The following is a 26,319-nucleotide window of genomic DNA, read 5'->3' on the forward strand; positions in this document are numbered from 1 at the left end:
CGCTATAAATACTATTTTTTGAGATAGCTTTTATAAGAAATATAGGTAAATTAAAGGTTACAGGGTGGAAGATCGAAGCACCGGGCGTAAAGCGTGAATCGGAGCGGCTAAGTTTTTAGGAGCTTTCTATTAATAGAAAAATTCGATACCGATAGGATCAATTTCTCCATAGAGTCCTTAGAATTTACCTCGTTTCCGATTTTTCTCTGAATTTTGTAATATAAAATACATCACTCTATATATGTTTCCTGCTTCCTATTGAAAATTCTACATTACTCCAATAATAAGTGAAGTTATAATAGAAGTTGATATAAGAAGGCTACTGATTTGCAATAAACATATAAACGAATTTCAATCAATTTGAAATTCTGATTTTCACTTTGAAATACTGGTTATAGTTTTAAAAATGAACAGGATCGGAAGTCACGTATTGTTCTCTGGTTAAAATTAGTTTGTTGTATAATTCTGTGTAATGTCGAGAGAAGCGATGTCGGAAACCAGTAAATTACAGTAATCTGCGTTATCGACGAAAATCGAATAGCTATGCGATGGTACAGACGCAGTATAAGATAATCCGTAAACTTAACATATTATGAAACTTCACATGTTCTGAAATACCGATCGACCAAAAGTACATAGGTTTTGTTATACCACAGACGAAGTATGGAATAGATGTGAAATACAATGCTTTTTCGTGTCCCAAGTTCTGAAGATCACCTAACCAGGCATACCATTTTCGTGTCACATGCGACGTTATCGATTCAGTGGAGTGCTGGCACACACGAGATAGTACCACAGACGACATGTAGAATAGACGTAGCATACAATGCTTTTTCGTGTTACGTTTTGGGGGTCACCCAGCCCCTTTATCATTTTCGTGTCACATGCGACATTATCGATTCAGTACATAGTAATGTTTTGAATTAAAACTACATAAAGCCTTGTACATATGACATTGGAGTAGAATAATCGCAGGGAATTATAGAATTCTGTACTTCCACAATATTCTAGAAAATTCTTATACACTATAAAAATAATAAGATACTGTATACTGTACACACATTACGTACATTACATGCAATGATGCTTAAAATTAATGATGCAACTTAAAGCTAAGACTTAAAACTAAAGCTCAAAACTAAGGATTAAAACGAAGACTTAAAATTAATACTTTCAACTTAGACTAATACTTAGAATTTAATACTTTGTCCCTCGTCGTCTCTCACTAGTCATGCCAAAATAAGGCATAAATTTAACTTAATAAAAATCTTAGAACCAAAACCTACCTAAACAAGAATATATTAGATCGTAGCCATACTGGTAGCCTTTCGGATCAAGGACTATAACTTGGAGCGAAATTTAAAAACTGAAAGTACAAACATTTTGTTAAATCGATTGTTTTGTTTGATAATTTGATATTTAAGAGGATTAAATGAAGGAGCTTCTAACTTTTGTCTCCAAGTTAGACAACATATCTTTGTACAAAAGGCACGCATAATAAACTTAGCCCAGATATATTCATCTTAAAATTAATTAAAGCTGTAGCGTGCATCCCACGACATCCTGCGATATCACACGGCTTTCCACGACAGGTGCTTGTAATTTATTAAGATTATATGTTTTATGATTAACTAAAACTAGACGCATGCATTTCACGTTGGCTGTGTAGCTGAAAATTGGAACTAAGTTTTAAATATAAAACTCAGAAATAAATATACACCACTTACCATCTCCCACAGGAAGATTACACAGACGTTCACAAACTTAAAAGTAAGTGTACATCATGCGACATCTATCTCCTACAAAACGATTAGAGAAATCGCTACCAATCGTAGATTATAGTCTACGATTTTATAATTAACTAAAACTAAGACGCAAGCATCCCACGATGTCCCTGCGATATCCCATGGCGTCCTATGACGAGTTGTTAGCCTAGTCTAGATCAGTCAAGGACTCTGCAACAAATTTTGGATAATCGATAGTCTAGAGTGCATTGCATTAGTATAGTTCTTAGCTTGGCATCGTTTTCCGAAGATTAATTAACGAATATGAAAACAATGTGAAGATTAATCTCTGGAAAACGATGCCAATTACCAGGTCTCGCCTATGTATCAGCCAACATTACGCATAAATTTCGACATTCAAGCTGTTAAGAAGAATGTCGAGCTTCGACTCTATTGTCCATGATTCTGCGTAAAGCGAGATAGATATTTCGTAATTCAAATTGTGAAGCACCTACCTCCCACGTAGCGTTAACATGAATTTTAACAAAATTAAAACAAAGCATGTTACAGCGCGCTACATTTATCTCCGATAGAACGCTTACACATATCTTCGCAAATTTAAAATAAGGCACATGCCACGCTACATCGATTATCCCGCGCGACACTCACACGTATCTCTGCAGACATTGTACAATTATTTACTTCTGCTGGCACCATTCAGTATTAAAGTTGGTCTAAGTTGGAACGAAGGAAAGGAAACGAAGCAACTGACACTATTCGCAATTTCGTGTCTTGCAAAAAGGAAATACGAATCGTTGTGCCAAGCTCTAATACCCTGCTTTCGCAACACTAATACGTTTCAAAATATCGAAAAATTACCTGGCCTGAATTAACTGAACTTCCCTTAAAAACAGGAATGCGAATAGAACCGCGATCGGTCAAAGAATAAAATAAAAATCGATGAAATTTTGAGATTTCGAAAAAATTTCAGAGAAAGAAACGAAACGATCCCTCAAAAGAACCAACGAACCTACGCGACGTATTTCCGTGCACGTGAAAACCTTAAGTTCCTGTGGTTGGGAGATACCTAGAGTTGGGTGATACATCTCCAAGAGATATCTTTCAAATATTTTTCGATAAAAATATTACAAGTTGCTAGTTATTGAAGTGTGCGTGAGTGTGAACGGTAGAACTAGTGGAAGTTGAGCTCGTATCTGAGCTCAAATAAACATGTCTGAACATTGGACCCATCACCAAAGAAACTAAACTATGCGACTCACTAATCCTAGCACGCACGATTGAACGAAAAAATCTCGTTGCTTACGATTTCATTGCATTTGGTTTTTTTTTATTATTTAATTTGTACTCTACAATTTGTCCAGCTGGACATTTGGTAAATTTGGCTTTGTGAAGAAACAGTAAAACATATTTGATTCTAAAGAAGTAGTGAGTATTGAAATTTTTCAATTACGATCTGAAGGTATTGGCAGAGGTTATAATATAGCTTCAAAGTTTTGTTTGAATAAACGGAGCTCGCTCAAACGTATAGTTCAAACGGATTTATAATCACAATCGTCATGACGCAACGTTGCAAATTGTAGAGGGCGTGAAAAACACTGATTTTTTTCGAGGTCGGTATTTCAGAACGTGAGACACGAAGTCCCATTTAATGTCACATGTATCCTGTCTCTAGTCAATGTATATTTATTTAATGTCTACGCTACGTCTCGTTTATCGTGGAGGATGTTTTCTCGTCGACTCTTTTGATTTTCTCTTTACAAAATTGATTTCTTCGGTGCTAGATGTCCGTAGCTTCGATTCGAAGGGATCCGCCCAACTTTATCACATCACCAACTTTACCAAGTTCCGGTCAATTTCCGTCAACGAAAAAGATTTCAATGGACGAACTCGATGAGCGCACAGTCCAAACTATTTTGAATTAACATTCGGAATTATTACTGTCAGTCAGAGACAAATTTATCAATGAAATAATACGTAAACTCGTTGTTTCATTTTTATTTCTTTAATAAAATAAATATTCTCATCAAAACCATCCCTTCGTATATATCGGTTTATCGCTTTTCTCCTAATTTAAATATTCTTAATTTTGATGCAACTATTTGGCCAAAAGCTTTTAAATTTTTAATGATGAAACATTTTATGTGCAGTTATGTAACGAACATACGTACATAGGATCGTGTAAATAAGCGGAAGGAAGGTTCACTCTAAGGAAGGTAAAGGCGCTTCTTCTCGCTCGAGAGAAGATACGTTGTGACATATAAGTATATGTAAATGCATGGGAAGATTATGACACACGTGTAACTTCCTTCGCCAGTAAAGGAACGTGTGAAATTGGGGAATCGATAGGGTTACGAGCGGAGTTCGCCAATTATGATTAAGAGGAGCTAAAAATAAATCTTTTATTGGACTTAGTTTCCCTTTTTAATTACAGTCAGCGATATTCGTGGAAAATTGTATTTGTCGAAAAGTAAGGAAAATTTAAAGTAACTGTGGATCGAAGCACGTTTTGAAAGAATGCAAGCGCAAAAGCGATAACACCAAGTACGCTTGGTCGACGTCAAACCTCGACGTCATCCTCCGTGGCACGTGGTATGCGTCATCGCTTATTATTCTCACGTAGATCACTCGCCTATTGTTGCGCGCGAACTACGGCACCTGTTACAACCATCGTTGTTAATCTACAAATACTTTCCCAATAACAACCTCATTAATTACCCAATAAATTAGACCAGAAGGAATAAATAATTAAACTTTAATAAACGAGAACACAATTCTTTTATGATTGTATAAAAAAGTCATATTAATCCTGGTGCGGTCTTTTAAATTTGTTATTATAGATACGTAGATCGTGCTGTCTGTTCATTAGAAATAATTTTAAATTTTAGGAGACTCTGTTAGAAATAACTTCAGTTTTGAAAAAAAACGTTCTTTCATTGAAAATAATCTCAAATCTGGAAAATGGACCTTGGAAATTGGAGAACCAATAATAACTTGCTTGTACCTCCCTAAAAATTGATAAAAATTTTGTATCAAAGGTAAAAGAAAATTGCATAAAAAACTAGCCTAGAAACAATAGAAGGGTTAAAGTTGAATCTCGGAAGCCACCAAACCATCCATTCATGATCCTCACCTCATTATCTTTCCTTCCTTCAGTAAAATATAGGCATGAATAAAGGCTTGTATTATGGAAATTACATTCCCTCGTGAAAAGGATCCCTTACATTACGTATTATATTATATCACGTATCTTTTATTTCTTCAGTATAAATTTCATACATTAATCGTCTCTCGCCGTACTTTTCCCCATTCGCCAAAAGTCAACGTGGAACCGTCCAAACTCGTAAAATTCGCCGGGGCTCATTGACACTGTTCTCTCTTTTCAACCCTCCCCAACCCTCTTTCTAGCCGAGAAAGCTAAAAGGACTCACGTAACGCGATCGACGGAGAGAAAAGGAAAAAAGAAAGGCGTCCATCAGTAGGTCGTTCGCACGCAGGATCGCGAGCATGAACCCGACGTCCGGGCTGCGTCGGCGTCGGCGTCGGCGTTTTACGGTGTAGCGATGGCGCGGCGGCTAGGATGGTGTCGCGACGCCTCGCGTCAGCGTCGCTGAGACCATCGACGACGGAGGCAACAGTGGTGGCCAACGCATCGCGTCAGCGCGGTATCCGCCATATTGGCCGCGAGGAACCTGTTTAAACTACGCGAGGAAGAGAGAGATAGAGGGAGAGGGGGAGAGAAAGAGAGAGAGAGAGAGAGAGAAAGGCTGCTCTCTTACGAACATTCGTCCGAGATCCGGCCGTGGGGGTGAGAAACGAGGGTGTGTAGCACATAGAAGAGCGTGTGTGTGCTAACGCGATTCTAAGTGTGTGCGCGACAAGGGAAACGAAGAAGGTGGTCGGTGGTGGTGGAGGAAGAGGGCAATCGCGTCGTGGGACACGCCGAAATACGCCTCGAACGTTTTCCACCACGCCACACGGTGAAACGGGGTGAAAGACGGCCCGGCCCGTTGAAACATAGAGAGGGAGAAGGGAGAAGAAGAGAGAGGCTGCAAGGAAGTGTACACTCTGGTGATAGTGGCTAGGAAAGTGTCAGCGCAAAAAGTGTCCCGTGCTTCGAGCCGGATCGGTGGCTACGATCGTAGTACCACCCTTGGCCTACACCCCATCGCTCCGAACAACTCGATGACCCTGTTCCGTTTCTTTTTTATTTCCGACAAACTTGCGCCATCGATCGCCGATCGCTACTGATCGTTGAACGACGTGTAATATAGTCGATGCATAGTGCACACGTTGATAACTCCGGTCAGCCAGTGTAAAATTCTTTCCATGCGACCTTGTGTATAAACGAGAGCACGCGTTCACGGAGTTCAGTAACATCGTTCGACCAGCAGCTACCACTCGATTCGATCGACAGAACCAACCCATCACATTCGTATTTCGTATTCGCGATCACGTACGATCGTCGATCGTCGAGAGTGTATTCGATAGGAGGGAGAGAGGATCAAATTGGAGAAAAACGTTCTGGGTAGTTCCGGTGGAAACGACGCGGCTCGCGAGAAACTCGAGGCGGAACGTAAGCGGGTTAGCTGGTCGGTGTCCAGCGTGACAGCGCCGTGGGCTTGTCTCTCCCTCTGGTCTCGACTTCTGCCAATCAATAACCAGCGCACCGACTCGTTCACGCTCTGCTCTCTGCCTTCCTCTCCCTTCTCTCTCTCTCTCTCTCGCTCTCTCTTTCTCTCTCTCTCTCTCTCTCTCTCTCATCCTATCCGTTTCCCTCGTTACCGTTCACCGTTCAAACTTCCCTCTCTGTCTCCCCCAGCTCACTCGATACGCTTGAATGACAAACGCAAGCCCGATAGCGAGTGGAATCGAAAGGGTTTAAAAGAATTGCCCGGATGAATTGAGAGGCTCGTGTTTGCTCCGCGATGCCTTTCCGTTTCTCTCTTCCGCCCGATTCGCGCCGTTCTCCTCTGCCCCTGCGCGCTCCGATCGCGTCTCACGTTTCTTCTCCCCTCGCTTCCACTTGCTGCTAGCTTTCGCCGCCCTTTCAGCGGCTACAAACACGAGACTCTCCGTATCCATCCTTTACTATCCTTCTTGATAACGATACACGGTGAGCAGAAGCAACAACAGGCTGTGCGTGTTTTGGCGCAAAAGGACGAACACGAGGACGGCAACTTGCGACGACACGAGAGCGGAGGCAACGCGTCGCGACGAAACGGAACAGCCAGAGGCGGCGGTAGCGGCGCTCTAGCTGCTGGCGGCGCCAGCGCCCTGCACGCAGCACCTTCAAACAGAGCCACGAAACCTATTTATACTCCGTCAACGTAGCGGACGACGCGACGTAGCGAGAACAGCGCCGTGTTCTGGCCGCCCACGCGAGCAACAGCCCGAACGAACCGCGCCGTGAGCTGCACGACCACGAACCTCGAGAGAAGACGACCAAGACGAGCAACAGCCAGCAGACACCAACCTACTCTCTCGTCCCCGATCTACGTGTTGCTGCTCGTTACTAAATATTCGCCATAATAGTTCGCTGCCGTCGTCATCGTATCGAATCGTCGTGCCGAACCGTGGCTGGAGGACGTATCGTAGTTAACCGGTGGAGCAATTTGGTGGAATTCGTGAAACGCTCGTCATCTATCCATCCATCCATCCATCCCGTCGTACACACTCCTGCTTTCCAACGATTCGAAATTAGAATCGTTCTACTGGTTGGCCGATAGAGATAGAGAGAAAATAGAGGTTCGTTGGTCGTCGTGGTGGTGTCGATGGACAGCGACGAAATCCTCATGGGACAGGATCAACGACAGTGGAGTCTGGCTAGCGGCGCGGCCACCGGAGCCCACCCATAGGGGACGCCATTGAGAGTCTATCTTTCCCTTGGCGTGTGATCGACCGTCGCGCATCCGCCTTCCCTTCTCGCGTCGTGTGCCGATCTGCGCGCTCTACACCACCGCGGCGGTTGCTCTCCTGTCGCCGGAGCTGCTCCGCTCGCTGGATGGGGTTGGGTGTCGTCGTGGTGTCGCCTTGCTGTTGGGTGCCGTTGAACGCGTCTCGCTGGTGATCGTGTTGCCGGCGAACGAGTGGAAGAAGAAGAAGAAGAAGAAGAGGAGAAAGAGGAAGCTCTGTTTAGGGAGCTTTTCAAGGCTGGACGAGCCAGCGGGCGGGAAATGGCCGGTGGTGTACTGTTATAATGCTTGAGGACGATCCGCTGGCTGGACCAAGGCGCGCCGATTCGTTGACCGATTGTTGTTGTTCAAACACCGACGTTGCTACCGACTTCGTTGAGATCAACGTTGATAGCATAGTCGTGGAGAACATCGTCGAGGGAGTCGGTCGCGAACAGACTACGAAGAAGAGCACAGTGACGAAGGGGCGGCTCGCGTAGCCCAAGAGCATCGTTGTGCGTGTGGTGCGTGGTGCGCGCGTATGTGTCCGTCCGTGAGTGAGTGGCACGAGTGAAAAAGGTTGAGGCGATTGTAACATACGCGACGAGGGCTGCGAAGAGCGCGTGCTGGGAGCATGCAGGGTTCGGGCGAGGCCCGAAGAGGCCTGAGTCCCGCGGGTGGACCGGGATAAGGTTTAGCGATACGATTCACGAGTACCGCACCGGAAGTGACGAAGAGGATAACGAAGTTCGGATTAAACGGCTGCTTGGTCGCGTTCGCTCGACCAAGTGAACGTCCTTAAGCTGAGATCGCAGGGACGCGGGAAGCGAGCTGGACTCGCTTTCGGGCGCATGGAACATGATAGAGGTGAGGCGATGTGATATCGATTGAGAGATGCCCTGTCGATGGTTGAGATGCGAGCGAGAGCTTGCGTCCTGTGTGGCTCCTTTCTCTCTTTCTCTCTCTCTCTCCCTCTCTCCCTATCCCTCTCTCTCTCTCTCTTCCCCTATATATATATACATATTTCTCCCTCTCTCTCTCTTTCTCTCTCTTTTTCTCTCTCGCTCACTATGCGTCTGCTTTCCGTTTATATTTCGTGGATATTTTATTGTTCGTTTGGTAATAGAATTTTTGATTTTCAAATAGCGATTCTCATGAGCGTTGGAAAATGGGAGAAGAGATTGAAGAATCGTTTCATAGTAGGAACAGTTAACAGCTGGAAAACGTCGAGCAGTGGCGAGGATTTAGGTTAGCTAGATTGTGTCGAGCCTGTTGATCCAACCGGGCTTTATATTCGGCCCGGATGAATAGTTGTTGCCGACACACGCGCCAAATCCAGGTTTCGCGATCCTCGCGACACGAAAAATTCGTGTGCTACTCGTTATCGGTTTATTGGACGAGGTTAGAAGAAAATTTATTTTCGAGGTTAGTTATTGCGAGTTGGAAATAATTGAAATCTAGGTCACTGGTTTGAACATCCAGGTAAAGTGCCCCTAAGAAGCTGTTATTGGAAGTAGACTGCGGTTGTTTACGCAAATTCATATTTTTATGAACACTTCTATGAACGACAGATATAATCTGTCAGATTTATAATATATAATATATAATATATAACAGATATACATATAATCTAGATATTATAGTGCGAGATCTAAAATACTATACGCATATACTATACGCATTGCCCGTATACGTATATTCCGTATATTTTTACAAATTTTACTCCTCATTAATGCATAAACATCCGCAGTCTAATAATAAATTTATGAAATACGATGAGTTTGTGGCATAATATTGATAAACAATAAATCTCAGTCGACATTTTTTAACGTAAACTTCTTCCACGATTTTCATCTATTTGGAATCTATAAATACTGACTACATATCTTTTAACACTCTACATAAAAGTCTAAATATTCACAATATCATAACTTTCGAACACAGTACCCTCGATCAACTTGTACATTCGTTTCTCGAATATCGGAAGATACGTGGAACGATGATTCGAAGGAACGAAGTCGGTTGAAATTGGTAAAATAAACTCAATGTACAATACAAACGGGTTTGACATACTTTGGTCAGGTTATGCACGTGCTTTGGAATGGAGCAATTCGTCGATGGGGTCGATCCTCTTGCACATTAGCGTCGATAACGTTTTAACGTTTCGAGTCACTGCCACTCGATGATGATACGTGCATCAACAAGTGTCTGAGCTTGTTGCACTGGTGCACGAATGCTGTACGATGTTTCGGAAAAAGCCTTTTCTCGAACAAGGTTATAATATCGTCCGGAGAATACGGTATTCAAAAATAGAAATGCAGCCTTTGGGAAAATCTTTCTTTCCTTTTTTACGCGAATGTTTCACAAATGAAAATGTTTTCGTATCTTTCGGAATATGTAAACGTTGTGCGAATGCACTTTTAGGCAACGTTCCAATAGTCGCCGGAGATCCCTCGATCATTTTGTATCCACGTTTTCCTTATCGTTTTATTGGCAAACTTTTTTCTCTTCATCTTTTCACGTTTAATTAACTTTTTCGTTATTTACGTTGCATAATCTCGATTTATTTGCATACGTTCGTTTTAAACTCGAAGAATACAACGCTAAAGATAAAAAATTACCCCTTTATTTTTAGTAACATTGAAGAATGAATAATTTTATCGCTTTATTAAATCGTATCATTACTTGCAAGCAATCGTGAAAGATACAGCTTGAATTTTGACATTCTCGAAAAAGGGATCCTCCCCAATCTTCCTTTTTTCTTCTCGTTTCTTTTTTAATGTACCACATTGTATACTGAAATAGTTCCAAAAATAGCTTTCAATATATAAACATTTTCCTCTTTACATCTCTAATCTAAGTTCTTACAAACAATATCTTCTGAAACCACTCTAAACCACCACCCTCTTTTATCGCATCGACCAATACAGCTTAACTTAAATAACATTTACAACCTATAAATAAATTTCCAATTAATTATTAAACCAAACAAAATTGTTCAACGAAATTAATATATCCTAACATCATCTAACACGTCCACTTCCCCTAAAGTATCCAATTTGAATTAAATCAATTAAATCGACTGATCCTTGCAACCATCATAACTTAATCTGAGATTAAACGAACCTTGGTTAAAATTAAATAGATAATTTTCCAATTTATAAGTACACTGCAATTTTTTCCAAGAAAATTCATCTTCTAACACTCGCTGAGTTGTGAATTCTTCCTCGGAGCGCCGTCTGACGCGCTTTTCTCGTGGTAGCTTCGATTTTCACCCCTCCACTTCCGCCTGTCCGCTCCGTCATCGGCAAAAATCGCGTTCGCGACCGCGATTCGCAATGGCAATGAACCGGCACGCGTTTTCGTCTCCAAACGCTTCGATCTTCCATCTTCGTGCACGCACACGCGCCGCACGAAGGCCTGCTGTTTATCAATCGGTGCCCACAGCCCGTATAAGCGACTCTCGAACGCGTTATCGTGGCGAAGCTGCTCGCCAAGCGGATCATCGATATACACCGCCGCGTAAAAATAAAGCGAATAGGGAAAGAAAGAGGAAGAGAGAGCGATTGTGATCAGTGAAGAGGCGATCCACGAGATTTCGCTTTAGTAGAGGGGTTAATTCCTTCGATTCAAGATAATCGGATACCTCGAGAACTTGTTGCGATCTCGATAGTCTCTTTGGTTTTGGAAATTTTTCAAATTTCAGGTACTTCGATACTCTACAAAGCTTTCAGAATCTTAATTGTTGAAATTTGATAAAATTCTTTTTAGAACATTACAAAGATTTTGTAAGTTTAGGATACTTCGATACCTTGAGATCTTGAAGACCTTGTAGAATTCAAGTATCTTAGAATTTTTGTTAAAACATAGTCAAAGTTTTAAAAATTTTTGGCTACTTCGATCACACCTTGAGAACCTTTTGGAATCTTTGCGATGAAAACATTTTACGATCTTTTTCATGTTTGAGATTTTTTATAAGTTCTTGGGGTCTTTTTGGAATCTTTCTATGTAGTACTCTTTTAAACATTCTTTTCGGAATTTTTAGAGAAATTCTTCAAAATTTTCAAGAATTTTCGTGGCGTCCAGCGTTTCACGAATTTCACACGCTTCCTGTGAGATTTTGAATTCATCGTTTCCGTGCCCACTTCGAAGATACGAACGGATCGATAGGTGCAGCTGAGCGTGCGACAATCGTATCCAAACAAATTGGTTGGCTTTTGAAAGCTTATGTGTCAATTACCGTACGGTCAGGTTGTTTCAATTAGAGCTTAACGACTTTATCGTGTTTCCGCGTGCGAGCCGACTGTGATGTTTTTCGAGTGTTCAAATACATATGGGGCGAGAGATAGAGAGAGAAAGAAAGAGGAAGTTTTGGTACATGCCATACACTAGCCCATATTTAACCCTTTTCCTTTTTTTTTTTTTTTTTTTAATAAAAGCTACTCCGATACGTGGGAGCGGCTTCTTTCTGGCCACGTCGATTCAATGCTTTGATATTCTAAAATAGTGAATGGAATCACGTGCGTGCTTTCTACCTTGATTAAATTCGACTCCGAAACTTTCAACCTATTCAAACCTATTGCCAAACGAACAAGAGTTTCCTTGCCTTTTCAGAGAATACACAGTCTTCTTTATTAAATAAATTTCTTCGCTTGCTAAATAAATTTCTTTACTTAAGGAAAATTCTTAATACTAACTCAGAATAATAGTTGATGCAGAATGGCAACTGCATTTTCTTTATTTTTGAAATATAATTATATTCTTATCGCTGGCCCCTCTAACTCAAGAACCATCGACCTAAGCGTATCGAAGTATTCTATATATAAATAATTTGATTTAAAATACGATAAGTAATATTAATTACAACCTATATATATATATATATAGAATATATATATATATATATATATATATATATATATATATATATATATCTAGTTTTCTAATTTTGTCAAATTTTGCTAAATATTGAAAGAAATGTAAAATCCCACATTTTGATAGACTTGGTAGTTCTACCTACAGTTAAGGCTTTGATGTAATAAGGAAACGTTCATTAACCACTTTCCTTATTACCGACTGTAGACTGTAATTAGCACACATTTCTATAAGACGGTATATTCGTAGTAACGACATTCCTCTCTTCGTCGATTCCGCGTTTCTTAATCGGATTCCCCTAATTAAAACTCTCTGGAGGATAAATTCTTCATCGTTGATACTAACGTAGCAATCGGAATCTACAATGTGATTTCGAATCGTCGCTTTCGAGCGCACACAGAGTTCCGTGGTCAATCTTCGCTCATTATTACCAATAGTCACACTGATTTAGAATCGACTCTACCTAATATCACCTAATATCCATAAGGTTGGTCTACTCGTGTCTCTTCACTCTCCTGACAAACTTCAAATTATTCCATTTCTCTACATTCTCCATTTAGATACTTCCAATTCAATTTACCATCCCTATCACTTTTTTCCCTTATCGATTCTTTCACGCAGTGTCCAAAATTTTAGAAGAAGATCACAAATATCCTCGTCTTCTATCCTTTTCTTACCATCTTTTTCTTAATAAATTTCCAACGTTCTAAATACCATTTCCGTGATCTCTAAAGAGAATTCCAAAGAACATTTTTTTCTTCAAATGCACTTATTCTACTCATAAGTTTTCCCTGTAAATCCAATTTACCGTTCCTTTCATTAATTCTGTCACGTTTCAAAGGGGTATTTCGAAACTTTTAAAGAGAAACCTAAAGAGCGTACCACATTGCTTTTTTAATTTCCAAAATTTCAAAGAAGATTCCAAGGGATGTTCCCTTTTGTAATTTTCTCTGTCCCGTTTCTAAGCCCTCTCTTTCAATTCAATTTACTCCCTCAACTCGCCATTACTCAGCTTTCATTAATTTCGATCAGAATTTTTCTTATCACGTCTCTAAGTTCCCTTTCCAAGCCAATTCGCGTTTCCTACCGCTTTTCCTCAATTAAGTCTTGCACATTTCAAACTCTTCCCAAGAATATTGCAAAGAATATAGTATTCTTTACCACTTCTTCCCACCCTACCCCTAAGTTTTCTTTTCAATCCAATTCCTCTTTCGCCGTTTACCGTTCCTGCTTTTCTTCCATCAAGCTATTCATATTCCAAACTTGTCTTTCCTAACTTCCTCGAAGACTATATACCATTCCAATCTTCTTGATTCCACTCACACGAGTACTTGATCCAATTCATCGTTTATTCAATTCATCTCAGCCTGTAATTATAGTTTATACGCTGCCTCTCAATTAATCCCACTAAACATTCTCGTAAATATTTCCAAAGAAAATTCTAAAAACTATACCATCGAATTTCTTCCATGCAAAATGGAATACACCGTGATGCTAATCCACCGTAAGATTGTGTTCTCGGCGAATCGGTGACAAAGAAGGTTAAGGTCGCGAAAAGGCCGAAGAGCGTCGATCGGTTGCTCCAGTGACTCGGCGTGCGCGCCTGTGTATTTTTAGCGAGATGGAGCGATGATGGGTTCCGGAGCTGGGGATAGGGCTGGCTGACCAGCGCAGATATCGTTTGCAGATGTCGAGCGGAATCGGTGCAACTGCAATGGGGATCGACGTTAGTCACGGGGCAGGGGGTGGCGAGGGTGTCGCCGGTGGGTGCCGGCTCCGCGCGCAGAGCCAAAGCCAGGCGAGCGGATCATCGGGCAACTCGCAGCAGTCCTCGCAGCAGCAGCAACAGCAGCAACAACAGCAGCAACCTTCGTCGCAGCAGCCGCAGCAGCAACAGCAACGCCAGTCATCCGGAATCATGGGCCGCTTGAAGAAGGACAACTGTTGCCTGTGCTGGTGCTGGTGTTGTAGTTGCTCGTGGTATTAATGTGCCTGTCTACATCCCGCTTTTTCTTTTCACCAATGGTTTGACAAAGTTTGTGGAAGGTCACGTAGTTTTTCTTTACAAGCCCTTATCATTTTGTCAAAATTATTATCACGGGAATGGTTGGTTAGGTACGTTTCGTTTTTGATTTTGGGCTGGTACTGGCTGATTATTTTCGTTGTTGGTTATTATTCAGCTGCCCCTTTTATCGTAGTAATTTTTTTTTTGTTAGTTGTCATTTAGAGTTATATAGAGCTATTAAGCTTCAATTGCCACTGTTACATAGGCGATGTTGGTAATTTGAAACGAGTTATCTGATTTTATAGTAGGTTAGTTCACTTACGTTGCGTAGTTTATGTGATGAAAACTATTAGCGTCGTTTGTCTCAGAAAATACGGACTACAAATGAAAACTGGCTAATCTGAGATTAAGTAACTTAATTTAAATATAATTATAAAGTTACTTTATGATCATCTAGATTCTTATGATACTAGATGAGCGTTAAATTTAAAGAGACAAAGATTGTTCGTACGAGAAAATAGCGATTCCCGTGATTGGTAACACTGATGTCAGTTGCATTGGTCAACTGCTAATATTAGTTATATATTACACGAAGACTAGATGTTTTAACTTGTAATAATTAATTCAATGACTGTGCTTATACAGAAAGCCATTACCTTTTATTCGTACCAGCTATTCGATTTAGTTAAATACAATTCTCAACTTCAATTATTAATTCCACAACTTTCGTCCTCACGATGCTTCATGCTTAGTACATGTCACTCTTCCTGCAATGCATCCACGCTTATGTCCCGAGCATCTCATTAAAGACAATAAGCTGACCTCGACTCGTCATAAGCGTATGAAAAAGAAAGAAAGAAAAAAAAACGTACTTTTACTAGAAATCTCGAGTTGAAACGCGCTCGACTTGAAAGCAACGAGTCGATCGAACGTTTTCATCCGTCCATCGCGGAAAAGAAGAGACGGTGGCAACCGACGATCGATCCTCGAAACCGTCCCGCGATAACTCGCGTATCCTGCCGCGTGACAAGCCATTATCGCCGCGTTTCGTAATATAATCGTAAGCGAAACGACGTCAGTCCATTGTCTTTAAAACGGAGCTACGACCTATTTATCGAAGAACAGCCATACCTATATACACTCTTTCTGTGTTTCATGCTGCACGCAGGCATAATTGGTAAGCAGGCCATCTGCGTTCGTTCAAATTACTTCTTCTTTTCGATCCGTAGCATCTTACTATATTTTAACGCAAACGAATGGCGCAATTCCTCTCGATTCTCACGAAAGAAATTGAAAATCCCACTTAACAAGATCAACCTCCATTCACATTGCTGAAAATATCGGAAGAGATTTTGGTATCTCGCCTAACTTTTAATCGACAAAGAGAAACTAAAAATACCATCAGCTTAATACGTTACTTAAAATTCCTACCTTGAAACGTAGAATCTAACAAAAATTAAGTCCATCAAGTTAAAATACCCTCGTGCTGAAACTTTTCATTCCACCAATATTCGTCACATCGTCTATCGATTATCTAACTTACAGCTGACAAACAGACACTGAAGATATCATAGACCCAAATAAGTTTCTGCGAATTCATCTCCTCAAACGAAGTCGATGACAAAATTTAAACCACGCTCGACACTAAAGCATCTCATTCCGCAAATACATATTCGTACCAGCATCCCTTAACGTAAGCGACAAAACGGAACCACAAATATCGCCGACTCGATAAATTCAAAATTCATATTCCAAGAGGAAAGAGATAATAAAACAGAAACCCGTCAGCTTAAAGCAAAACTTCTTATTTCACCGATATAGCAGCATCGATCGACTGGCAAACTTTTTTAGCAACCTCGAGAAAATCCACCCTAATGCCCATTGAACATCCACCAATCTCACGCTCTTCCACGCGAAACAAACAACTCGTAACCATAGATCTGCCTCTTTATACACGAAGAAACGGAACAGAGTCTCTGTGAATATCCCCTCTCGAATAAAAAGGCATTCGTACGATAAGCAAACGGACTCGCCGCGGCGTTGGTCGAATTTTTTGGAACGGCAGACTGTTTCAGTCGGGCGATAACCGCCCCTGGGTCGATAGATTACGCGGTGGCTGGCACGGAACCCTCGCCGGATGCGTAACACGTGTCCATTCTCGACGGAAATCTGGTGGACTGGGGGAAATGTTTTTCCGACTGGATGTCTCGCGCGTCTTTCTCCATCGCTATCTGCTTGTTTATCCACGAAACTCACGGGCTCTTCCAACACGTTATCGTCGTCGACTGAAACGAAACGAGCGAGCTTCCGGAATAATGGAGCTCGTTCCATCGCGCGGAGAAAACCGTACAAAGTCTCCTTTATTTTCGTTCGTTCCGTTTCGTCTCGGTTTGTAGTTTTTTATCTGGCAAGCGTCGCGGAATCTTTACTTTTCTTTTCCACTTCCTTTGTGAATTTTCCCCTCCTTTGGCCTGGTTTTTACGGTTCCGTGGCCATCGTCGGTCGAATTGCAGTGGTTAACCGTGGATCGTTTGTTTTACGAGTTTCGAGTTTGTGAATCGGTGAAATGGGCATTTTGAGGTAATTCCTGGTGGTTTTTACGGTATCTGGTATCTTTCTCTTTACTGTTACTGAAATTACTAGTAAATGAATGTAACGAAGAAAGACACGCCTGCATGGTTCGTTCATTGTGTAAAAATTCGCGGAGGAAATTTCAGTTTTTGAAAGAAGGACCGTTGCAGTTCATGGTTTATCACTCACGCGAGTTGGATTGGGAAAAGAACTGAAAGTCGATTTTCTCCTCCTAGAAACTTTACTCGAGTAAAATAGTCCATCGACAAAGGAACGTATTACATTAGCATACAATCGCATTTAGCACCCTCGCGAAGAAGAATCTTTCAAATGGCAATAAAAAGTCGATTCTACCCTGCAAATAGCCTCGCTTGAATAAAATAATCAATCACCAAAAAGATCTATTATCGTAGAATCCACACCACATTCGCACTAAAAGAAACAACCCTCAAATCACTCCACAAACTCTTCTCCCCCAAATAACTTTACTCAGATGAAATAACCGGCCAACAAAAGGCTGTATTTGCCTTGCCGTACAATCATACTCAGCACCCTCACCGAGAAGGAAAAAAACAACCTTCGAATCACGGTATAAAATCGATTCTTCCAAACCTACCCCTATGATCACACTGATATTTGGATATTTAACCAATCTCATGTTTCTATAAACACAGAAGTAAGAGAGATAAGATCCAAGCAGAAATCAGTTCACCTACGAAATATTATATAATAAGCACTCTACCTCAGTTATTTCCTGTATCAACGTACGTCTCTTGCACTTTGAAATTTCTCATAAATGCGTAAGAATTTACCTACGATCATCCAACCCCCGAAACTTCCGAAAACTATTTCGAACGATTATCGAAATACAAACTAAAAGGAATCGTAAATCAAAATTAACAGTTTGTCGGCGTTGAGGGGAAATTCGGCAGGCGCAGGAGGCGCGATCGATCAGGGGAAGAAGAAAGGGAACTCGGGTGTGGAACACAGCGAATTGTGCGACACGGGGAACGGACTCGACGGCTTGGATGGTCTCGATGGAAACGTGGAGTGCAGCCTGGAGGAGATCAGGTCGTGGGGCTCGTCCTTCGATAAACTGATGAGGAGCGACGCGGGCCGTAAATTCTTCAGGGAGTTCCTCCTCAGCGAGTACAGCGAGGAGAACATCGCGTTCTGGCTCGCTTGCGAGCAACTGAAACACGAAAGCAATTCCGAGAAGATCGAAGAGAACGCACGCTACATCTACGATCGTTACATATCCACAGTCTCGGAGAAAGAGGTTCGTGATGCTTGTATGGCTCTATTATTTAGTTTCAGGCTAGATTAACTAACTAAATTAGTAGTAAATTTTCTACGGATTTTTAGCAATTTCATTTATCAAATGATTTTTCGATTAGAATTTAGGTAGCGGATGGAACTTTGCAAATGTGAATTATAAAATTGGATCTTTGTGGAATCAAATTTTATAGCGTGATATTAGCGAAGCGAGAGCGGTGAATATTTTTTCGATAAGAAGTTTGTAAAGCTGAGCCAAGTTAACGAGTTAAGTTGGGATGAAGAATTTGATTAATTTAAGGCTTAGCTATATTAAACTATTTGATTTATTATGACGATATCCAGGCTTTGTTACCAAAGGTCTTTCATTTTTGTACCTGGACGTGAGAAGAGTATGATGGGGTTTCAAGATGAGAAATTTAATTTAATTTAAATTTCGAATAATTTTAATTTAAATTTTTATTGGAATTATTGATAATGTAAAACTTGACACAATTCAAGCATGAAAAGTTTAGTAGATTGGAAGAAAGAATAAATACTGGTGTCTTTTCTTTAAAGGCCTACTTAAACTTCCTTTGTACTATAATAAAGTGTGTTTTTGGTGAAAGAATCGAGTAGGCATCTGCCGCCCTCGAATACGCTCGGTAAATACCGTAATCTGTAGAATATTGTACAAATGACCGATCGTCTGCATCGTTATCGCTTTCGTTATCGAGAGTCAAACATCGTCATTGCTTCACCTGAGAAAGCTTAGTTCAAACATCTGTAGGGACAGAAATTTCTTTAACAGATATATCTCTTGAAAGATTTCAAAATTTCTTCAACAGAAGGAAATTACAATATTGTTTTAGCAACAATTATCTTATCGTTTTGATCATTGACAGATTCAAATAGTCTTTCAAACTACAATAATTAGACTTAAAGAAATTCTAAAAATCTAAGCTAACAGGTATTTATGCAAATCTAAAAATCAACACCAAAAATTAATAAAATATTGTTACAATTATGTTTACATACTCCTAGCTTGCATTTTTCTTGCATCTTTAATGTTCAGTGCAGACGAACAACGCGACATCATATTATGACGATTTCACAGCATAAACGCGGCATTATATGATCTCACAAATCACACATCGACCTTTCTAGCCAGAGATTCAAAATAGCAGTAATTTTACACATTTTTTAATCACTGAGTAAAAATTAATTTTTATTTCAAGTGAAATCAATTATCAACAAATCATTTTTAAAAAATTAAATGATTAAAAAATATTAATTCCTAATTGTTTTGATTGCGAATAACCATTATGAATGATTAAAATTGTTTTCGGCTAGCAGTAACCATCGTCGATGTCGAAAATTTAATTTTAATTATCACTAACCAATACAGATGATCGGAATTTTTTTTCGTTACTAGAAACCATTATCGATGGCTCAAATTTTATTTTGGTTACCGGTAACCATTATCGATGGCACGAATTTTTTTTTCGTTACAGCTAACCAATATCGATGACAAAAGCTTTTTCTCGTTACGTTCGATTATAGTCAATTGTTCCTAAATTACTGACAATTAATATTCATTGACAATATAAAAATACCCAATTATAAAATTTATGTATTTTATTAAATAAAAGGAAAATATAAAAATATATGAAACAATATTAATACAAGTGTTAATACAAATACTCTACTGCAATATCTTCCACCCATTTTTTGTTTCATATATTTTCATATCGTCTTTTTTCATTGTTAATGAAAATATACAAGTTTTATAATTAATATCCTCTACGTTGTCGACGAATATATACCAATTATCAGTAATAACAATCGACAGTAGCCGAATACGTGAACCAGAAAGAATTGTTGCCGTCGATAATGGTTATCGGTAACCAAAATAAAATTCAGTCCATCGATAACGGCTACTGGTAACTAAAAAAAATTCCGGTCATTTATATTGGTTACTGGTAAACAAAATTAAATTTCCGTCATCGATAATGGCTATTAGTAACCAAAATAAAATTCCTATTATCGATAAAGGTTACTGGTGATCAAGAAAAATTCCGGTTATTTATATTGGTTGCTGGTACGCAAAATTAAATTTCCGTCGTCGAGAATGGTTATTAGCCACTAAAATAAAATTCTCGTAATTGATAATTATTATCAAAAAAATTTATATAATAGTAATTATTATTCGTAACCAAAATTTTCTAATTAAACACACTTTTTAGCTGTTATACCATGATTTAAAAAATTTGCCGTATAACAATTGCGACGTCTAGCTGTAGCGAACAACGCTTCTAACACACGCCTGCAATTTTCAGGTGAGTCTGGACTCGCGAGTGCGCGAAATAGTGAACCGTAACATGGTGCAGCCAACGCCGAACACCTTCGACGAGGCCCAGCTGCAGATCTACACCCTGATGCACCGAGACTCGTATCCCCGTTTCGTGAACAGCGAGATCTATCGACGGGCGGCGAGACTGAGCAGCGGAACGACGGGATCGAGCAATCAGGAACACGGCAACACAGCCAAGTCGAAGGGGAAGAGGTCCACCACGTAATCGCTCGTTCAACGACCAAAAAAAAAAAAAAAAAAAGGACGATGGGGTGGCAGCGGACCAACAGCCTCCGACTCTCAGTAGGTAGCCCCGAGGCGACATTGGGGACGCCGCGACGCTGTCAACGCTGGCCGATGACGACGGAAGCCGGAGGACATCGGCGTGAAAACAACAAGAAATAGTATCAGCTCTAAGGTGTCGCGCCTCGACGAATCTCTCTGCCCTCATCATAAAGCAAACAAAGAAAAGAAAGAAAATGAAAAAAAATAAAATAAAGTAAAATAAAATAAAATAAAATAGAATGAAATAAAAATCGGGATCTCAAGCGTGTGGAGATTTCGAAGATTTTCTCCTCTCGTCGGAGAATACAGGAGAAAGAGGAAATAAAAAGTTTTCCGAGGCGAAACTCGCGACTCGCTCTTCCACGCGATGCCACATCGGGGCCAACGTGCACGAACTTGACGATGGACTGAACTAAATAAATAAAAGTAACTAGATGAAGAGGAACGACGAGAAATTGAAAAGAAAGGAGCAAGGACTAGGATGAAAAGAGTAGAGAAAGGAAAGAGCAGCATGAAAGGATCGCGTATACGTTGCGTTGATCCATTGACTCTTTCTTCCAGGACACTATGGACACACGCTCGTTCACGCGTGACACACGAGTATAGATCGAAGAATCGAAAACACAGAGACATATACACACGCGGGTCGGTCGGGGATGACGTTCATCTTTCAAGGAAGTTCCTAATTTCCATCGTCTTTAGCGACTGATCATCGCCGATGATCTCTCTCTTTCTCCCCCCTCCTCCATACACAAACATAACCATAACCACCCCAACCCCTCGCTCGATAACGAATTAGTCGTGTTTTTCTCTGTCTCTCCCCGCTCTCGAGCTCTCTTCTTTCTTTTTTCTCTCTTCTTTTGTACCATTGTTTTTCTTCGTCCCCTCGTTTCAACCCCTCTCTCTTTCTCGCTCTATTCAGTCGAACCTCTTTCATCGTACGAGTTAGGGAAGATCTAGAGATTCGAGGAATTTCCTGCGATAGAATCGTTTGGAACTTGGGTCGCTCAGGATGATAGAGTCATTCAAAATATCAGGATCCTGCACGATAATGATATTAGCGAATTTTGATAAGTCACAATTTCTAGGTTGTAGACAAATTTTATGGTATCACGTCGAAATGATTTGTAATTTGTAAAACTCTAAATGTTTTCATTGCCAAGCTTACATTTGTCAAACTGTATTCGTCAAACCTGTGAAATTGCGATTCGTAGAATTTCTCTAATAATATGTACTCGGTTGTGCATGAGCATCCGATATTGTTCAATCCTACTTTTCTGTGATTAAAATTGCACAAGGCAGACAATGACCCGAGTTCTCGCAGCACAGGGGGCCCTGCATGTTCCAAGAGACGCGCGAAGAAATGAAAATCGCCGAAGCAATTCCATCGCTGGAAACGATCGTCGTTGATAGAATCGATTGTTGGATACTTAGAATCCCCCAAAATATCAACGAAAGAGTAGCGAAACGACGAATATTCCGTGACGAGGCTCCCATTAAAAGAAGACACTCTTTTCTCAATGTCTTGTTGACGATGAAACGGATCTCTGTTAATAGAGGCAGAGATTATTTTCATAGAAAAAGGAGTGACATTTCGTCTGGTCTTAGGGTGCCCTCAGACGATCAATAATGTCAATATTTCAAGATTCTCAACATCATTGCGGCTTGTCAATAAATATTGATGATATCACCAATGATGACGTATCGTCAATATTTATTGCGACAAACCGTATTTTCTCGTATGTTCAATATTTATTGACGATATCTATCGATCGTCCGAAAATCTCTTTATACGTACAATGATATTGAGAGCCTTGAATATTGATAATAAATATATACATATATATACATATTGCACGTTTGATGGCATCATTACTTGTAATCTGACAGACGAACTCGAAAATCGGTGACGTACGGTTCGTCTCGTCACAAATCGCGATTTCTGCAACGGGACCATGAACAGACCGAAGTAATTTATTAGCAAATAAATGGTAAATGGGCCTCGTTCGTGGAATACTCGTTCGATGAAAAGTATGTCGTTCGACTGTAGAATACCAGGTCAAAGAATATCAAAGAGCGTTAGCATAATTCAATTACGGAGGCGTTGTGAAGTATTTTATTACCATCGCACTAGCATCGTAGAAATTTGTTTGTCAAATTCATGTACTCGATCTTGAATTGCTAATTCAACGAACCCTCGACACTATTCTCTGAACGTTCTTCCTCGTTTAATCGCCGTTTCTTTAAACATGCCTCGTTGCATCGGCGATTCGAGATCGACCCAGAGGCTACGCGCCTCGACAATCCGATTGCTAATTGAGATTTAGTTAATTCAGCCCTTTGCATTCCGACATCCCTTCGACTTTCTCCGTCTTGCATCGATATCTTCCAGCAACAAACGAAAACTCTGTAAAGAACTTCGTTTGAAAAGAGTTAGAGAATACACAGATACCATTTTTATTATCTAATACGCATCGGAACACAGCCAAAGATCAACCAAATCAACCGATCGAATCGCATCGTGCGCAAGTAGAAAATTTCTTCTTTAGAAGGATGCAAAAGACGAAGAAGAGAGAAGAAGAAAGAAATCCTCGACGATCTTCCCTCATCGACGCCTGCCACATTGCAAACCTGGAAGCCGTTTCACTTCTATTTTCGCGTGGATCGTTCATCAAGATGGCCTCCATCCTAATGAACGAAGCAGCTCGTCGTCCCCGAACAGCGTACACCAAGTTACTGCCAGCGAGACGTACCTGGATCGAACACGCCTCACGTGGATGACCAAGAAAGAAAAAAAACGAAGAGTAAAAATGATGCACGATCTAGTCAGAATCGCTCGAAGACGATAGCGTGGATGAAAGAAAAAGGCCTAAGCGAGAAAGTTTTCAACTTGGACCGCGAGTTCGAACTGACATTTGGAATATCGTTCGTCATACTATCGATGCGGCGGCGAGAACAGAGTATCACGTCGCGTGACGTTTCTTCGTCTCCTATTGTTGCACAAAGTTATCGTCCTTGTTAATATAATTTCGTTACTTTATCGATGAGGGAATGTAACGGATACCTTTCGTTTTTCATTTTCTTTTTTTTTTTTTACAAAGATGGCGAACGATCGAAGAAGTTGGAACGCGACGCGATATCTTCGATTCTCGCGCGAGACGTTCAAGCTCGCTCGGATACTGTTCGACGTTGTGTAAACGACCGAAAAATTTTTTTTACACCCGCGATTCATTATCGAAGGTACTTAATCGATGTTTAAGGGTTGTTACTTTACGCGGTCGAACGTTCGACAAGTTGATCTCACCATGATGGATCTCACAACAGCGCGCTCGAAAGGAGGAAAAGATAAGAGTAAAATAAAGAAAACGAGGAATGAGTGTGGAACTGCGAAAGCGGAAACGAACCGAATTTAAGCGTGTCTCGGACGAGACACGCGCTCCAACACATGCACATGAACAGACACGTGACCAGGGTTCCATATCGCTCTTGTGAACCTCACAATTTTACCCATCCAACGACCACGAGTAAAAGTAAAACCGATGGACACCTGAACTGGAGTCACGTTCCTCTGTGTTCGCGCTGTTTCATCCCTGACCTTGCAAACCAAAAGAAACAACAACAAAACGTAAGCATTAAAAAAAAGCGAAAAAAGTAAAAAAACGATTAAAAATCTGAGTCTACAGTTCTTTATATCGACACTTTCATTTGATACTACCATTTTCTTCTTGTTCCACAAATTTTCTATAATCTTTACTTCCCCGTGATAATGACGTAGGGTTGACATACGCCCCTGGTCACGTGGCTGCGCCAAGAATAAAAAAAGGAAAAAAAAAAGAAAAAGAGAAAAATCGCTCGCTCGAAGCTCGTCGATCAGCGACGCTTAGGGGAAAGACGCGCGAAATCGTCGCGAGCCGATTGCACAGGAAAACAAGCAGAGAAAAAAAAAGCAAAGAGTGAAAAATACTAAAAAAGTTCGCACAGTCAGTCACAGCGGTTGGCTACTGCCCTGTAGATAATATTCTAGATAGTAAACACGATGGCGGAGGAAGGAGGATAAAACTAATTATACATGCGAATATATGAATATACATAATATATATATATGAATATAAAAGGAATCTAAAACAAGAATATATATATATATTATAAATATATATGAAATCTCACCTACACATAAACAAACATACACGCGCGCGCGCGCACACACACACACACTCATGTGCTACATATGTTCGGCATTATAAATATGGTGGCAGGGTGCGAATCGCGCGCACGAGGGGGAGAGAAAGGGCGGGAGAGAGTGGGAGGGAGTGAGCGTAAAGGTGAGAAAGAGAGACAAATATCGGACGATTTTTTCATTCTTCCGTATTCCATTTCCATGCGAGAAGACATCATTCGCGATCGAGCATTTCACAGGCAGAAGCTGACGCTTTACAACCCCCGTCTCGTTGTTTTCCACCCTCCAACTGATCGATCAAATAACGACGAAACGGTTCACCCTTTCTCCTCCCATTAACCACTGTCGTTTCACGTGTGATCTCATTTAAACACATCTCTAAAACGAGAACAAACGTAAGCTTCGTTCATTCTCGAAGAAGAGAACGATTATGGTGGACAGAAACTGATTTTTATATACGACCACATCCAATCATTTCCTCCTCGCCCCTGTTCAGTCGTGAAACAATATTGACGTATACACGAGGTATATGACGATGAAATATGAAGGAAAAGGCGACTTCTACCGGAAGCAACGAGACACGAAGCGATTCTTCGCGAAAGCATTTTCCCCTGGAAACGGGGATGGAAAAGAATGACGCGGGGGTTGATGTGCGTGAAGACGGGGCAAGAAACGAGAAACGTCGGTGGAAAAAGAAGTGAATGAAGAAGAAGCCGGTGAAATTGGTCGAGCGTCATCTTCTCTAATAAACGCACAATTTTTCTGAACCTTCGATCCCCTGCTTCTTTCTTCCGGTAGCCCTTTTATAACATAATAAAAAAGAAAAAAGAAGAGGAAAAAGAAGAAGAAAATCGTCGTTCGATTTCGATTACGCGATTCCTTTTGTATATCACTTTGAACGACAATATTTGTACAGCACCGGAGGACGCCCATCGCGGAACCTTTTCGTTACCGCACACGATCGTTCATTTTGTGTCGATTCCTTTAAGAATCGTGGAACACCTCTAAGTTTTTTACCCCGAACGTTTTCGCGACTGGACATACGACGGAGTTCTCCTCCCTGCTTTTTTTAGCTCGTCACAACCGGCGGAACTACGGACAATAGGCAATAAGAGAGGGATGGAAATGTGAGGGTTAATAAACTGGTGAAACATTGAACGTTG

At 40.7% G+C, this 26,319-nt stretch overlaps 1 protein-coding gene across 6 annotated transcripts; it reads left to right on the forward strand.

Annotated features, from left to right (window-relative positions):
- The first annotated feature begins 5,287 nt into the window (after positions 1-5,287).
- On the forward strand, positions 5,288-26,319 carry LOC117237159 (regulator of G-protein signaling 20). Of its 6 annotated transcripts, none has more exons than XM_033500868.1 (5): positions 5,288-8,503; positions 14,199-14,473; positions 15,685-15,693; positions 17,991-18,366; positions 20,681-26,319. In XM_033500868.1, the coding sequence occupies exons 1-5, from the start codon at positions 8,495-8,497 to the stop codon at positions 20,918-20,920; spliced, it is 909 nt and encodes a 302-aa protein (XP_033356759.1). In that variant the 5' UTR covers positions 5,288-8,494; the 3' UTR covers positions 20,921-26,319. The 6 variants fall into 6 exon arrangements, with proteins under 6 accessions (XP_033356759.1, XP_033356758.1, XP_033356757.1 ...); XM_033500866.1 differs by having other exon boundaries at positions 5,290-8,503; positions 14,186-14,491; XM_033500865.1 differs by having other exon boundaries at positions 5,291-8,503; positions 14,199-14,488.

This window comes from Bombus vosnesenskii, unplaced genomic scaffold, assembly GCF_011952255.1.
Source record: "Bombus vosnesenskii isolate JDL3184/JDL3185 unplaced genomic scaffold, Bvos_JDL3184-5_v1.1 scf7180000013361, whole genome shotgun sequence".
In the NCBI taxonomy this organism is placed as follows: Eukaryota; Metazoa; Arthropoda; class Insecta; order Hymenoptera; family Apidae; genus Bombus; species Bombus vosnesenskii.